The sequence below is a fragment of the Hibiscus syriacus genome, unplaced genomic scaffold (assembly GCF_006381635.1).
Source record: "Hibiscus syriacus cultivar Baekdansim isolate YM2019G1 unplaced genomic scaffold, ASM638163v2 tig00110332_pilon, whole genome shotgun sequence".
Taxonomy (NCBI): Eukaryota; Viridiplantae; Streptophyta; class Magnoliopsida; order Malvales; family Malvaceae; genus Hibiscus; species Hibiscus syriacus.
Window position 1 is genome coordinate 5937040 of NW_024062688.1, and position 14115 is coordinate 5951154.

A 14115-nucleotide genomic window follows, 5' to 3' on the forward strand; every position below is an offset into this window, starting at 1 on the left:
TACTTACTTGGATTGTTGACCGCCACACTGGAGAGGATGGTGTACTCTTTGTTGACCAATAATCAAAACTTTTGTATTTTCACAATTTTCCCACTCTTCAAACACAAACAATGATTATTTGGTGTAGAAATAAAAAAATCTTATTAGATTAATAATCAGAAAAAAATTCAATAATAAATAATAACTCAGATTCACCTTCATCTTTCGTCTCTTTTAATGCCAAACTCTTTGTTGCAGGTCCATATTTTATCTTTTTCGCTTATCCATAACTTAGGGACGTGTTCAACAATTAGCCTTGCAAAATTGGGGGAACTTGTTGACTCCAAGGGTAAAAGAAACTTGTAAAGTTGTTTTTTTGGAGTTGGTTGTGGGTGTACCATATATATATATATATGAATTTGGAGGATTGTCCCATTTTTTAGGTTTAATGGTACTATAAATCCTTTACCGTTTGTAAAAAAAAAATTATTATTTTTTATTTTATTACATTTGAACTCATCAATTGATTTAAGGGGTTAAAATAAAATATTATTTTTTCTAAAAATATTGAATTTAAGCAGTTGACTCTGCAAGTATGTATATTATCATTGATAAAGAAAGAATATAAATACCATTAAAAATTAAACTAATTAGATTTGATTTTTTTAATTAAAAAAAGAGGACAAGGCCATTACATTACAAAGGTTTATTAAGTAAGAATGAAGGTTGGACCATGAAGATCACGATTTAAATGGGAGGAGACTTCTTGAGGAGCTTTCTAGAGGACGTAATGTTGATTTCATTACAAATAATAAGTTTGGCGAGACCGTCACCTACAACATTGGCTTCACGAGGAATGAGAACAAAATCAACCATCCAAGGTTTGGAGATAAGGTTGGCGATAGAGCGAACCAGGGAAATAGGGAAGAACCGAGCATTCTGGGATGAGACTAACTTAAAAGCTTCTGCACAGTCAGTTTGACATTGAATTTCTCAATTCCATAAGACCACGCTAGGTGAAGACCTTCAAAGATGCCCAATAGTTAAGTTTCTAATGGAGTTGAGATCCTAACCGATTTATGGAAGCCTATTACCCAATCTCCATTGAAATTGCGAATAAGACCCCGGTAAAACCATGAGAAGAAAAAATGTGAACTGCTCCATCAAAATTTAGGGTACACCAACCAGTAGCAGGTGCAGCTTTCCATTGGACAAGGGTGGGGCAGGAATTTCGAGAAGGTTGGGCTGCGTTGATGAAATGTTGGGACCAGGATTTGTCGAGACTGATAATCTGATCAGTAGAAAGATCGTTGCCAGTGAAGAGGATGGAATTTCTTCGCTTCCAGATTTACCATGTTATTAAAGAAAAGAAAACACGTAAGGAATGCTTGTACCATGAAGCAACTGATGGGAGTCGAGGTTCATCGAGAGCCAACTATTCCGGTCAAGACTAAAGAAATTTTGGAGATGTTGGTGGAGAACGACCGAGTTCCAAAGAGCACTAGCGTTCTTGCAATCACGGAGAACGTGAAAGACAGACTCATCCGCCTGGCCATAAATTTCGCAGATAGAGCCGTTAGTAAGGTTTCTTGAACATCCGTTAAGATTCGTGAGCAAGCGATCTTTATAAGCAAGCCATAAAAAATATTTAATACGCTCATGAATGGGCAAACGTCAGAGTTTAGACCACTTAACATCCTTATCGTCCCAAGAATTCTTAACGAGTAGGTTATAAACAAATTTAACAAAGAACTCATCGTGTTTACCATGCGGTCAAGCGCAACAATCTGCTTCTGCGTTGGAATTAGGAGGCAGCACATTCATGAAATGAGGGAGGATAGAGGACTGAAGGAACTGTCCAAGTATGTTCCAATTTTAATCCGATTTGATTTCAATCGAACAATAAATTATTACGACCATAAAAATGAAAAAAAAACCTTTGTTACAATGACCGACGTCAGCATTAATTATAAAAATAAGCATAAATTACGCGTTTAGTATTTAACTAATAGTTTTGGTCCTTTTAGTACCTAAATTTTCACTTTTTTAAAAATTACACCTAAGGTTTAGCTTTCATTTCGTTTTAGTATCCAACCGTTAAAAATTTAACGTGTTTAATACCTAAATTATTAATTTTGGTCCGTTTTAGTATCTAAACTTCAAAAAAAAATTCAAAACTTAACGTTAGATTCTTTAGACATCCAACCTCACAATAGAGCTATTAAAACAATTTTTCACAAGCTTTCAAAAAAGCTACTCTACTTAGATAAACATATACCTACTATGATTTCACATATATCATTCAAGATTTCTAAACTAAAAGGATTAAAATTCTCCTAGATTCATGCAATTTTAAAAAACTATTCTTGTATACATAAATTATAAACTTATATGCTTCACAACACAATATATGAAATAATTTATTCTTTTAGACACCCCACATACTATAGGCTAGAGAATTTTCAATTACCCCACATCATCTAACCTCAATTGTCTAAATTAATAACATATAAGACATGTAAATGATATTCTCCTTCTGCTTTACTAAAGTAAATTAGAGTAAATTCATGCTAGATTTTAAACATAAAATCAAATGGATAGATAATCACTTCTCTTTTCTCAATTATAAGAGCAAAACAATAGAATTTTAATAGCTAAAATTTTTAGTAGCATTACCTATCACATTAATCAAATATTGAAGAGACCGTTAATAGTTCAACTACTATGACAATTTTTTTATCTAATACAATTATCAAAGTTTATTTTTTAACTCATTCTCAATGTAAACTTGTTGTTAGGAAAATAAACCGAGTACAAGTAATTTCCCTATAACCAGATTAGTGAGAATGCGAAATAAAAGCGGAAAAATAATACCCGAAAATTGATAACGGAGTTCAGCCAATTGTGCTTACGTCTCCGGGCTGCTGCAGATCTTTTACTAAGAGAGAAAATTTACAGGTGTTTACAAAACACTCACTACTCACAAGAAAGCTCTCTAGTATAGGAAGAAAGAAATGTTTTGGGATGATTTTGAAGCTAAATGGGTAAGGGTATTTATAGTAGAAACTTAGGGACTAATCTTTGAAAATACCCTAAAGTGCAATGACTAAAGTGAATTTACCCATTCCTATTTTCAACAAACATCTACCAAAATTTTACCAAACTTTGAAAAACATTTTTCAAAGAAACATTTACCAAACTTTGAAAAAACATTTTCCAAAGTTGGTTGCCAAACTTTGAAACTTTTAACAATCTCCCACTTGAAGACTGATTTTAATATGTCTTCACACCTCGATCAATGCAGCAGCATGTCTGGTCTTGTTATTCTAGCATGCCAACTGAAGCTGAACACAACTTCAGTTTGTCCGTAGTCACCGTCTTTGTCAACATGTCTGCCGGATTTTGAGCTCCACTAATCTTTTCAAGTTTCAAAATCCCATCTTCCAGAAGAGACCGGATAAAATGATATCTCAATTGTATGTGCTTTGTCCTGGAATGAAAAGACGGATTCTTTGCTAGATGGATAGCACTTTGACTGTCGCAATACAAGATATTGTTTTCTTGTTTCTTGCCTAACTCTTCCAAGAAACTTTGGAGCCAAACCATCTCCTTGCTGGCTTCCGTAACAGCGACATATTCTGCTTCAGTTGTGGAGAGAGCAACTATCTTCTGTAGTTGAGAAACCCAACTCACTGCAGTTCCTCCTAGAGTATAGACATACCCTGTAGTGCTCCTTCTGATGTCGACATTTCCGGCTAAGTCAGCATCTACATAGCCTGTCAGTATCATATCTCCACCTTTGAAACAAAGTGCTTTGTTTGTGGTACCCCGAAGATATCTGAGGATCCATTTGACTGCTTCCCAGTGTACCTTGCCCGGATTATTCATGTACCTGCTAACAGCTCCCACTGCATGAGCAATATCTGGTCTGGTACAAACCATGGCATACATCAGACTTCCAATTGCTGAGGCATACGGCACCTTCACCATGTGTGCACGTTCTTCCTCCGTCTTTGGTGATTGGTCTTTGGAGAGTCTGAAATGAACACCTAAAGGTGTACTTACTGGTTTAGCATCTTGCATGTTGAACCTGGAGAGTACTTTGTTGATGTACTCAGCCTGTGATAACATCAAAGTCCCCGACTTTGTGTCTCTCTTGATCCTCATCCCAAGAATCTGCTTTGCAGCGCCCAGATCCTTCATAGCAAACTGCTTCGACAATTTTTGCTTCAAGTGTATAATCTCTTGCATGTCTGAGCCTGCAACGAGCATGTCATCAACGTACAATAATAAAATAATGAAGCTGTTGTCGAACCTCTTGATGTAGCAACAATGATCTGCTTGGCATCTGATAAAACCACTGCTACTCATGAAGCTATCGAACTTCTTGTACCACTGTCTAGGAGCTTGTTTTAAACCATACAAGCTCTTCTTCAACCTGCATACCAGGTTTTTCTTGTCTGCCTCTATGAAGCCTTCTGGCTGCCTCATATAGATTTCTTCCTCCAAATCACCATGAAGGAAAGCTGTCTTTACATCTAACTGCTCAAGATGTAAATTCTCTGCAGCTACAATTTTCAACACCAGTCTGATTGTAGACAATTTTACGACTGGAGAGAAAATTTCATTGTAGTCAATACCTTCTTTTTGCTGAAAGCCTTTGACAACCAATCTTGCTTTGTAGCGTTTGCTCCCATCGTGCTCTTCTTTGATCCTGTAAATCCACTTGTTGTGGAGCGCTTTCTTGCCTGGTGGTAATTCAGCTAATTCCCATGTCTGATTTGACATAAGCGAGTCCATCTCATCTTTCATGGAAGACTCCCACTTGACTGAATCCTCCACTTGCATTGCTTCATCATAGCACTCTGGTTCACCATTGTCAGTCAGCAACAAGTAGTGTAAAGAAGGAGAATACCGTTGGGTTGGTTTAGGAATTCTGGATGAGCGTCTCAGTTCTGGTGTGCCTGGTTCTTCTTGAACTGCTTCAGGATTGATCTGAACATCATTTCCAGAAATCTCCTCGAACTCAGCAAATTCCTTTGTTTCAGCTTCGGTATTACTTGATTCTGCGGTTGATCTATCTTTGTACATCACATTTTCATTGAAAATGACGTCTCTGCTTCTGATGATCTTCCGATTTTCATAGTCCCAAAACCGGTAACCGAACTCATCACCGCCATAACCAACAAAGGCACATTTGTTGGACTTAGCATCAAGCTTACTTCTTTCAACAGAGTCTATGTGTACATAAGAAATACAACCAAACACTCTTAAGTGTGAAAGGTTTATTTCTTTCTTGCTCCAAACTTCCTCTGGTATTCTGCCATCCAAAGGAACTGAGGGCCCACGGTTGATCAAGTAAGCTGCAGTGTTGATTGCTTCAGCCCATAGAAATTTGGGCAAGCCGGCATGTATCCTCATACTTCTGGCACGTTCATTCAGAGTTCTGTTCATGCGCTCTGCTACACCATTATGTTGCGGTGTCTTGGGAACTGTTGTCTCCATCTTGATCCCATTGTTTGCGCAGAAATCTCTGAATCTACTGTCTCTGTACTCTCCTCCATTGTCAGACCTCAACCGCTTGACTTTCAAACCAGTCTCATTTTCCACCATGGCCTTCCATTTTCTGAAGATATCGAAGACTTCTGATTTCTTCTTCAGAAAATAAACCCACACCTTCCTTGTTGAATCATCGATGAAGGTGACATAATATAGTGAGCCTGCAAGAGATGGAACTGGGGATGGTCCCCATACATCAGTATGAACCAATTCTAACCTTTCTGCCTTGGGTGTCTTGCCAATCTTTGCAAAACTGACTTTCTTTTGTTTGCCAAAGATGCAATCCTCGCATAGTCCGACATCTACATTTTTTAGATCCGGCAGCTTCCCTTTTGACAAAAGTGTCTTCATCCCTTTCTCGCTCATATGGCCAAGCCTTTGGTGCCATAGGTTTGATTTTCCATCAGCATCTGCTACTGCAATGATATTCTCTAAATTTGAGGTTACATAGAGAGTACCAGTCTTCTTACCACGAGCAATGACGAGTGCTCCTTTGGTAATCTTCCATTCACAGCCTGAAAAGGTTGTGCTATATCCTTCTCCATCAAGCTGTCCAACAGAAATCAGATTTCTTTTGAGGCCAGGAATATGTCTCACTCCTGTCAGCTTCCAGGTGGTCTGGTTTGGCAACTTTAGTCGGATGTCTCCTTTTCCGACGATCTTTAAGGTTTCATCATCAGCAAGATGAACCTTCCCAAAATCACCACTGACATAGTTCTCCATGATTTCTCGACATGGGGTGGAGTGGAAAGATGCCCCTGAATCCAAGATCCATGATTCAATCGGACTGTTGACGCTTAAAATCATGGCATCACCTGTCTCCTCCGTCATGTTGGCAGATTCCTGTGCGCCGGTATTTTTCTTCGGTGCTCGGCAATCTCTTTTGAAGTGACCCTTTTTGCCGCAATTATAACAGGTAAAATCTTTATTTCCTGTTCTTGATTTGCCCCTTCTAGATTTTGATCTGCCACGATTTGAATTTCTTTCTGAAGTTCTCCCTCTAGACTCCGTGTGTAAGGCTGAGGAGGTTGATGCTTCACCCGATTCTCTTCGTCGAATTTCTTCACTCAATACCAGATCTCGAACATCGTCGAATTTTAATTTGCTGTTTCCCGACGAACTGCTGACTGCTGTAACAGTAGCATTCCAACTGTCTGGTAGAGATGATAAGAGAATTAAAGCTCGAACTTCATCATCGAACTCAATTTCCACTGAACTCAACTGGGTTGTGATTGTGTTGAGTTCATTTAGGTGTTGTGCCACCGATGCCCCTTCCGCCATCCGCAAATTGAATAATCGCCTCATCAAATGAACTTTGTTTGAGGCCGATGGCTTCTCGTACATACTGGAGAGAGCCGCCATAAGACCCGCCGTGGTCTTTTCCTTTGCTATGTTAAAAGCAACATTGCGGGATAACGTCAGTCGGATAACTCCGAGGGCTTGTCTGTCGAGAAGAGCCCAATCTTCATCCTTCATGCCCTCTGGTTGCTTTCCTGAGAGAGGTTGATATAGATTTTTCTGGTACAAAAAATCTTCAATCTGCATCTTCCAAAAGCCAAAGTCCGCACCATCGAACTTTTCAATTTTCACCTTCCCTTCGTCTGCAGCCATCGCTCCCACTCGAATCTGGCTTCGTTTGGATCGTTTCTGACAATTCTTGCGAATCACTGTGTATTAGAACACCACCGTCGATAAACTCGTATCGCCGACCGAATTTCACTATTCACGAAATTCACTATTCACGTGAATAGTAATGAATAGTAACCTCGCAGAAAATTTGACAAAATTCACAACCAAAAGCTCTGATACCAGTTGTTAGGAAAATAAACCGAGTACAAGTAATTTCCCTATAACCAGATTAGTGAGAATGCGAAATAAAAGCGGAAAAATAATACCCGAAAATTGATAACGGAGTTCAGCCAATTGTGCTTACGTCTCCGGGCTGCTGCAGATCTTTTACTAAGAGAGAAAATTTACAGGTGTTTACAAAACACTCACTACTCACAAGAAAGCTCTCTAGTATAGGAAGAAAGAAATGTTTTGGGATGATTTTGAAGCTAAATGGGTAAGGGTATTTATAGTAGAAACTTAGGGACTAATCTTTGAAAATACCCTAAAGTGCAATGACTAAAGTGAATTTACCCATTCCTATTTTCAACAAACATCTACCAAAATTTTACCAAACTTTGAAAAACATTTTTCAAAGAAACATTTACCAAACTTTGAAAAAACATTTTCCAAAGTTGGTTGCCAAACTTTGAAACTTTTAACACTTGTCATAATATTTAATGAATTGAAATAGTGATCATAGAAGTGCACCAGGTAACATGCACTCTCATTTTATCAAACTACTTTTCAATCAACCATTTATGATTTGTCACCCTATATTTCCTCCCATTTTACTATGTTTTGTAACAAAACAAATTATATATATTGTGCTATAGTGGTTATATTAGTCTTTAAATTTTATGAAGGCTCAATCTGATTTATTCTCACCCTTTAAAGACCAATATCTTCTACACATAAGAAATTTATCACATGCAAATTTCATGTCACACTTAAAATCAAAATCTATAGTCCTGCTCATAGAATTAAACACTTTTAAGCATGTGATATTTTATTTTATAGAATTAATATATGCTTCTAACATACAAATAAATTAAAAATATATAATCTGGATATTGAGTGAACGATGAGTATACCACTTATAATGCAATCAAATTAATATATATGTTGTACATTTATTTTCGCAGGAAGATGATAATTGAGTACAAAGTTGGTCGCAATGGTAACAATGTATCTCCGCCAGACGTTCACCCTTTTCCGTGCTTATTGGCATTTTTCGTGGCAACCAATTCCACAATCTCTACATTTTAATATATTTTAATTATTTATTCAAACTGCAAAAAGTAAACTGTTCTTTTTTATATATTTTTTTTAACAAATTTGAGAATAGTGGTCACTGCCACGTACGGAATTCATCGATCAACCCTCCACATATGATTCCTCGCTCTCATTTACTCTGATTATAATTTTATCAAGATCGAACTTTGATAACAGAATACCTTGTCAATTTATTCATGTAAATATCAAAACTATCAAAAAATTTCACAATAATATAAAGAATGTCAGTTGAAGCTCATTAAAATAATATTGTAATCTAATTCGACCAAACATCTACCCTGTATATATATATACACATACATACACGCACACGTATGTATATATACTTTGCAATACTTTAAGAATATTTAATGCATGATTTGAGATGGATATTAATTTTCCTGCATTTCTTATTGATGTTCATCTTCACATTTGTCAGCAGTATAACAACTTGTTTCTAAATTGTTGGAAAAAAATACAGCTGCAAAGCAAAATCGTTAGCATTGATTATCAAATAATAATCATATAATGATGAAAATAGATTGATTTATTGTATCGTGGTATGAAAGCCACTGTCTTAAAATTAATTTCTTCCGGATTGTTGTAATTCCGGAAGTGGACATTGCCCCCAAAATTATCACAGTCTTCCATACCTCGTACACCCGAAATGAGGAAGTGAAACCAGCTCTTGCTACTCTCTTCGATCAGAAATTTTTCAAGAAGTTTTTCAAGAAGGAAATATAAAAACAATCAATTATAGTAAAATTAAGAAGATGCACATCCTTTTTATAGGAGTAGTAAATGGGTAAATTTATCAATTAACAATTATCCATTCCAACCACATCTTAAAAATAAATAACAACTCTTTAAGAATCTCTCTTTATATTTACATTACTAACCGTGAATATGTTAGAAGCCAGTGCTTTATGCTGGTCCGGTCGTGTTGGAATCGCCGAAGACGACGTTGGAAGAACAATGGGAAAAGTTATTAAGCCGATTCGGAGCGGGGACTGTGATATTCTGTGCCTTCAGAAGTGAGTGTTCGAAGAAAGAGTAAAAGGAAGAGGCAGTGATGGAGCCATGTAGGCCCCGGGGGCCACTGCCACCAATTTTTTTACCATTAAAAAATTAGGGATAACTACCAATTTAAACCTTTAAATTTTGATTTTTTCCCTCATTTTCTATTGTTAATTATACCTTGTCCCTAAACTAAAATTCTGACCTGGTCCCTGAGAAGAGGGTTCGTCTATGGAGGCTGGGTGCCACAACAACTGATCCTAAAGCGTTGGGTGTTTCGTCACCCACTGTGGGCCAGGCTCGTTGGTAGAGGGTATGGTGAATGATTGTCAACTGGTGCTGTTACCCCACTTCGGGGACCAAATAATTAACGCGAGATTGATGGCTCGAGACTTGAGAACTGGAGTGGAGGTTGAGAAAGGCGAAGAGAATGGGCTGTTTACAAAGGATGATATTTGCAGGGCGGTGAAGACTGTAATGGACGACGGTAATGAGTTGGGGAAAGAGACGAGGTCACGAGGGCTAACCATGCTAAATGGAAAGAGTTTCTTCTAGCACCGGGGCTTGAAAATTATTACATGAATGATTTTATCATGAATTCGCATGCCTTGCTTTCAGGTTTCTTTGATTTTTCATGATATACTTTCTTTATGAAATTTGCTTGTCACATTTGAAATAATTGAATTCAATCAACAAGTTATAATCCGAGACCCTTAAACCGGAGGTGATTATGTCTAAATGTATTTGAACTCATCGAATTTGGAGCTAAAATTCAGTTGGCCACGATGAATGCTTATATTGTACTGGTTAAGAGTGTATTTGGACAATAACAAACTAAAATTTTGGAGATATATAAAGCGGTATTATTTATGTATTCGTGATATGTATCACATCATTATTTTAGATAAAAATATGCATCACATCATCACTTAGTATACGTGATAGTGTTATATCAACACTTTAGACACAGAATGTTTCATGTTAATAACAGACATTGGTCAATAGTCAATTAAAAGTTTTTATCTATTCATGGATTATTTTAATTTAAATAAAACGTTAAAATTTAAAATACTTTTAAAAAATAATAGAAATAATAGGGGCTAAAATAACTTTTCAATCAAAATTTAATGATTTATGCCTTTAAAAATATTAAATCAGGCTAACAACCGACTGATCTCAATATAGATGGACTAAAATCAAATTACGACCACAAATTATATTTTGTGGATTCAGTGGCAGAGCCAATGTATATTTAAGGGTGTCAATTGACACCCAAAAGTTTATAAAAAGAAACAATTTTCACATAAATATATATATATATATATATATATATATATATTATATGAAAATGAAAAATTACAACCTTTTTTAAAAAGATTTTGACACACTTGAAAAGGAAGCTATCTAAATTTTAAACAATATTTAGGATAAACTACATAAATGGTCACTAATATTTAAGTAAGTTTTTATTTTTTCATTAAAACAAATTAATCACTAATATTATCGATTTGTAACAAAAGATCACTAGCGTTATCGATTTTTAATAAAATGATCACTCCATTAGTATCTCCATTAAATTGATGACGTGACAATATTAAAAAAGGTAAATATTTAATTTTACCCCTAAACTATTGCTAAAACACCAAATAAGTCATTGAATAATGATTTTATATCTAATTTTCCTCAACAACTTTCTAATTTTAGAAAAATACAAAAAATATAATTATACTTGAATAATTTTTTTTAAAAAAATATATAAAAATATTAAAAATGTGAAAAAGTTAAAAATTAAAAAAATCTAAAAAATACTAAAAAGGTAACAAGTTTAATAAAATAAATTTGACACCCCAAAATAAATTTTCTAACTCCACCCTTGTGTGAATTTGAGCATGCTAATAACTTTATAATAAAGAATCAAATTAAAACGGAAAGATTAAATATTGAATTTCAATATAGATGGACTAAAATCGTAATTAGACCTTGCAAACTATGTCCCATCTCCTGGGACCAAGTAAAATAATTAGAAAGGTTATCTTAACGTAAAGATGAGTAAATGTGCCGTAAACATCACTAATTCCATTGTCTTCCCCCCCCCCCCCCACTCTTTGTTTTTGAGGACTCAAAAGATTGGCGGGGGAGCAAAAGAGCAAACTATTATGTAAGTCATTATAAAGCACCAATTTTTTTGTTTTTGTTTTATATTCAATGTCTCATTCATTAATTGATTAATTAATATCAAATGTTATAACGGTTTATTATAAGAACACTTTTTTTAACCTAATTTTTTTCATTCATAATATCAGAATTTGAATTTTTAATCTTAATTAAAAAGTTTAACGTCTTATTCAATTAAACCGACACTAATTTGTGTCGGGAAAAAGTGTACTTTTCCATATATCCCTTCTTCAACACTTAAACCAACTAACACACCAACACCGAACTCCACTTTAATCACTATTATTATTATTATTTTGTTCTTCTTATAACCTAATTCTTCCACTTGAAGGAACCAAAAGGCCACCCATTTTTCAATCATATCTAAAGTTTTCGTTTCTTCCTTCATATAAACCTCACAATTCCTCACCATCTTCTTCTTCGACAATCGTAGTTACGAACCGAGTTTAGGGTTGTTGAGAAGGCCGCCACCACGAAGAAAATGAGTACGGCAAGGTTTATCAAGTGTGTCACCGTGGGCGACGGAGCAGTTGGAAAGACTTGTATGCTTATTTCGTATACTAGCAATATTTTCCCAACGGTAATCATGATAACATTTGGAATGTTATTTTGTGAATACTGATGAATTGATCGACTAATCGAATTGGGATAGTATAATAGATGTTTTCTCTTGACGCAGGATTATGTCCCGACAGTGTTTGATAACTTTAGTGCTAATGTGGTGGTGGATGGAAGTACAGTGAACCTTGGCCTATGGGACACTGCCGGTAGATTCATGACTCTAGGCTAGGAATCCAGTGTTCAGCTTAGTTTATGTTCGATTTTGATTCATATAGTAACCAAATGTTTTGAATCAACAGTTATTTTAACTACACTGATTTTATAGTCGGCTCGGTTCAATTCGATTACTATTTGATTTAGATAGTAACCGGTGAAATCCGATTCAGGTGGTTTCGGTTTTTAAAAGTTAGAATATGTGAATTTCAGGACAGGAAGATTACAACAGGGCTGAGACCTCTGAGTTATAGAGGAGCTGATGTGTTTCTGCTGGCCTTTTCTCTTATAAGCAAGCCAAGTTACGAAAATGTTCACAAGAAGGTGATTTCCATTTTTCTGTAAATCGTTAAACTTTATGATTTGAATTCTATTTAATTCAGTGTGATCATTTAATAAAAATAAATTAAGAACGCATGAGTATTTACTATAAATTCTTTCATAATATATATGAATCCGCCAATCTTAGTAGTTAAGGTACTTATTATGACTTGAGTTCGTAAGTTCGAGCATTGCATATGTTAAAAGTATGAGCATTTATTGTCAAATGATTAAGAGAATTTGAACATATATCATTTTGTATTCACCCTCATTTATTAAAAAAATTCTTTTATAATATGAAATAAATTTTCATCGACTGTAGTAAAACTCTTCTTCTTTATTTGTAATTCTTTCGTTTTCAGAGCCTAAATTTATCTGTTCTTACCTTTATTTGTATTGCTTTGTAATTATTAACTCGTTATCATCTATAAATTTTATGTTTCATGGTTAGCAGTGGATTCATGAGCTTAGACATCATGCTCCTAATGTGCCAATTGTTCTTGTCGGAACCAAATTAGGTAAGCTTAATCCGACTTTAAATTAGTACATACACGAATTAAAATACACCTATTCAAAAAAATTAAATTATTCGACTTACTAAATTAGAGTTTGGATAACTTCTTTTTAACTTTGAGCTACCCCGAGAATGTAATTTCATCTATATATTAACTTAAAATATTATAGTTTTTAAAATAATAAAATACAAGTTTCTCATTTTAAGGATCAAAATGTAATTTTACCAGATTTACGAGATGACAAGCAGTTCTTGAGTGACCACCCAGGAACAACATCAATAACAACTTCTCAGGCAAGTTAAATTAGCGTCTAAGATTAAATAATTATGTAATTTTACTAGTGCTTATAGTTCATTATTTGGTTCAATAATAATAAAAAAAAAGATGGAACAGGGAGAGGAAGTGAAGAGGATGATAGGTGCAGTGACTTCCATTGAATGCAGTTCCAAAACCCAACAGGTACCCCGTTTCTATTGTTTTAGCCTTTAACCAATTTTGAAGGGATTAAATTATTAAATTTAGAGAACCTAAAATGTTTAAAAGACTAATCAACTTTGCTTTGTTGGTTTTTGTTTTTCAGAATGTGAAGGCAGTTTTCGATGTTGCATTAAAGGTAGCATTGAGGCCACCAAAACCAAAGCGAAAGCCAGCAAGGAAACGACGATCATGTGTTTTCCTTTGAGCAACATTACAATCAAATGCTATTTGCTATGTTTTTAAAAAAAAATATTTTTACATAAAGTCCACATGAAACTATGAAGGATCTCTTAAAGGGATTCAACGCACTGTTAAAATGAGTTAAATTATAATGTTGTCTAATTTTGTTTTTTCTATCACTCCGTCATTAATTCTTTAATATTATATTATTTTTTTGATGAATTTATGAAAAACC

The 14115-nt window shown here is 35.0% G+C and overlaps 1 protein-coding gene and 1 pseudogene across 1 annotated transcript; both read left to right on the forward strand.

Moving 5' to 3' along the window:
* Nucleotides 1-1374: 1374 nt before the first annotated feature.
* LOC120120016 (anthocyanidin 3-O-glucoside 2''-O-glucosyltransferase-like) lies at nt 1375-9993 on the forward strand. The gene is made up of 3 exons (XM_039139779.1): nt 1375-1563; nt 9335-9455; nt 9737-9993. The coding sequence occupies exons 1-3, from the start codon at nt 1375-1377 to the stop codon at nt 9991-9993; spliced, it is 567 nt and encodes a 188-aa protein (XP_038995710.1).
* A 2101-nt stretch (nt 9994-12094) lies between these two features.
* On the forward strand, nt 12095-13905 carry LOC120119941 (annotated as a pseudogene).
* The last annotated feature ends 210 nt before the right edge of the window (nt 13906-14115 follow it).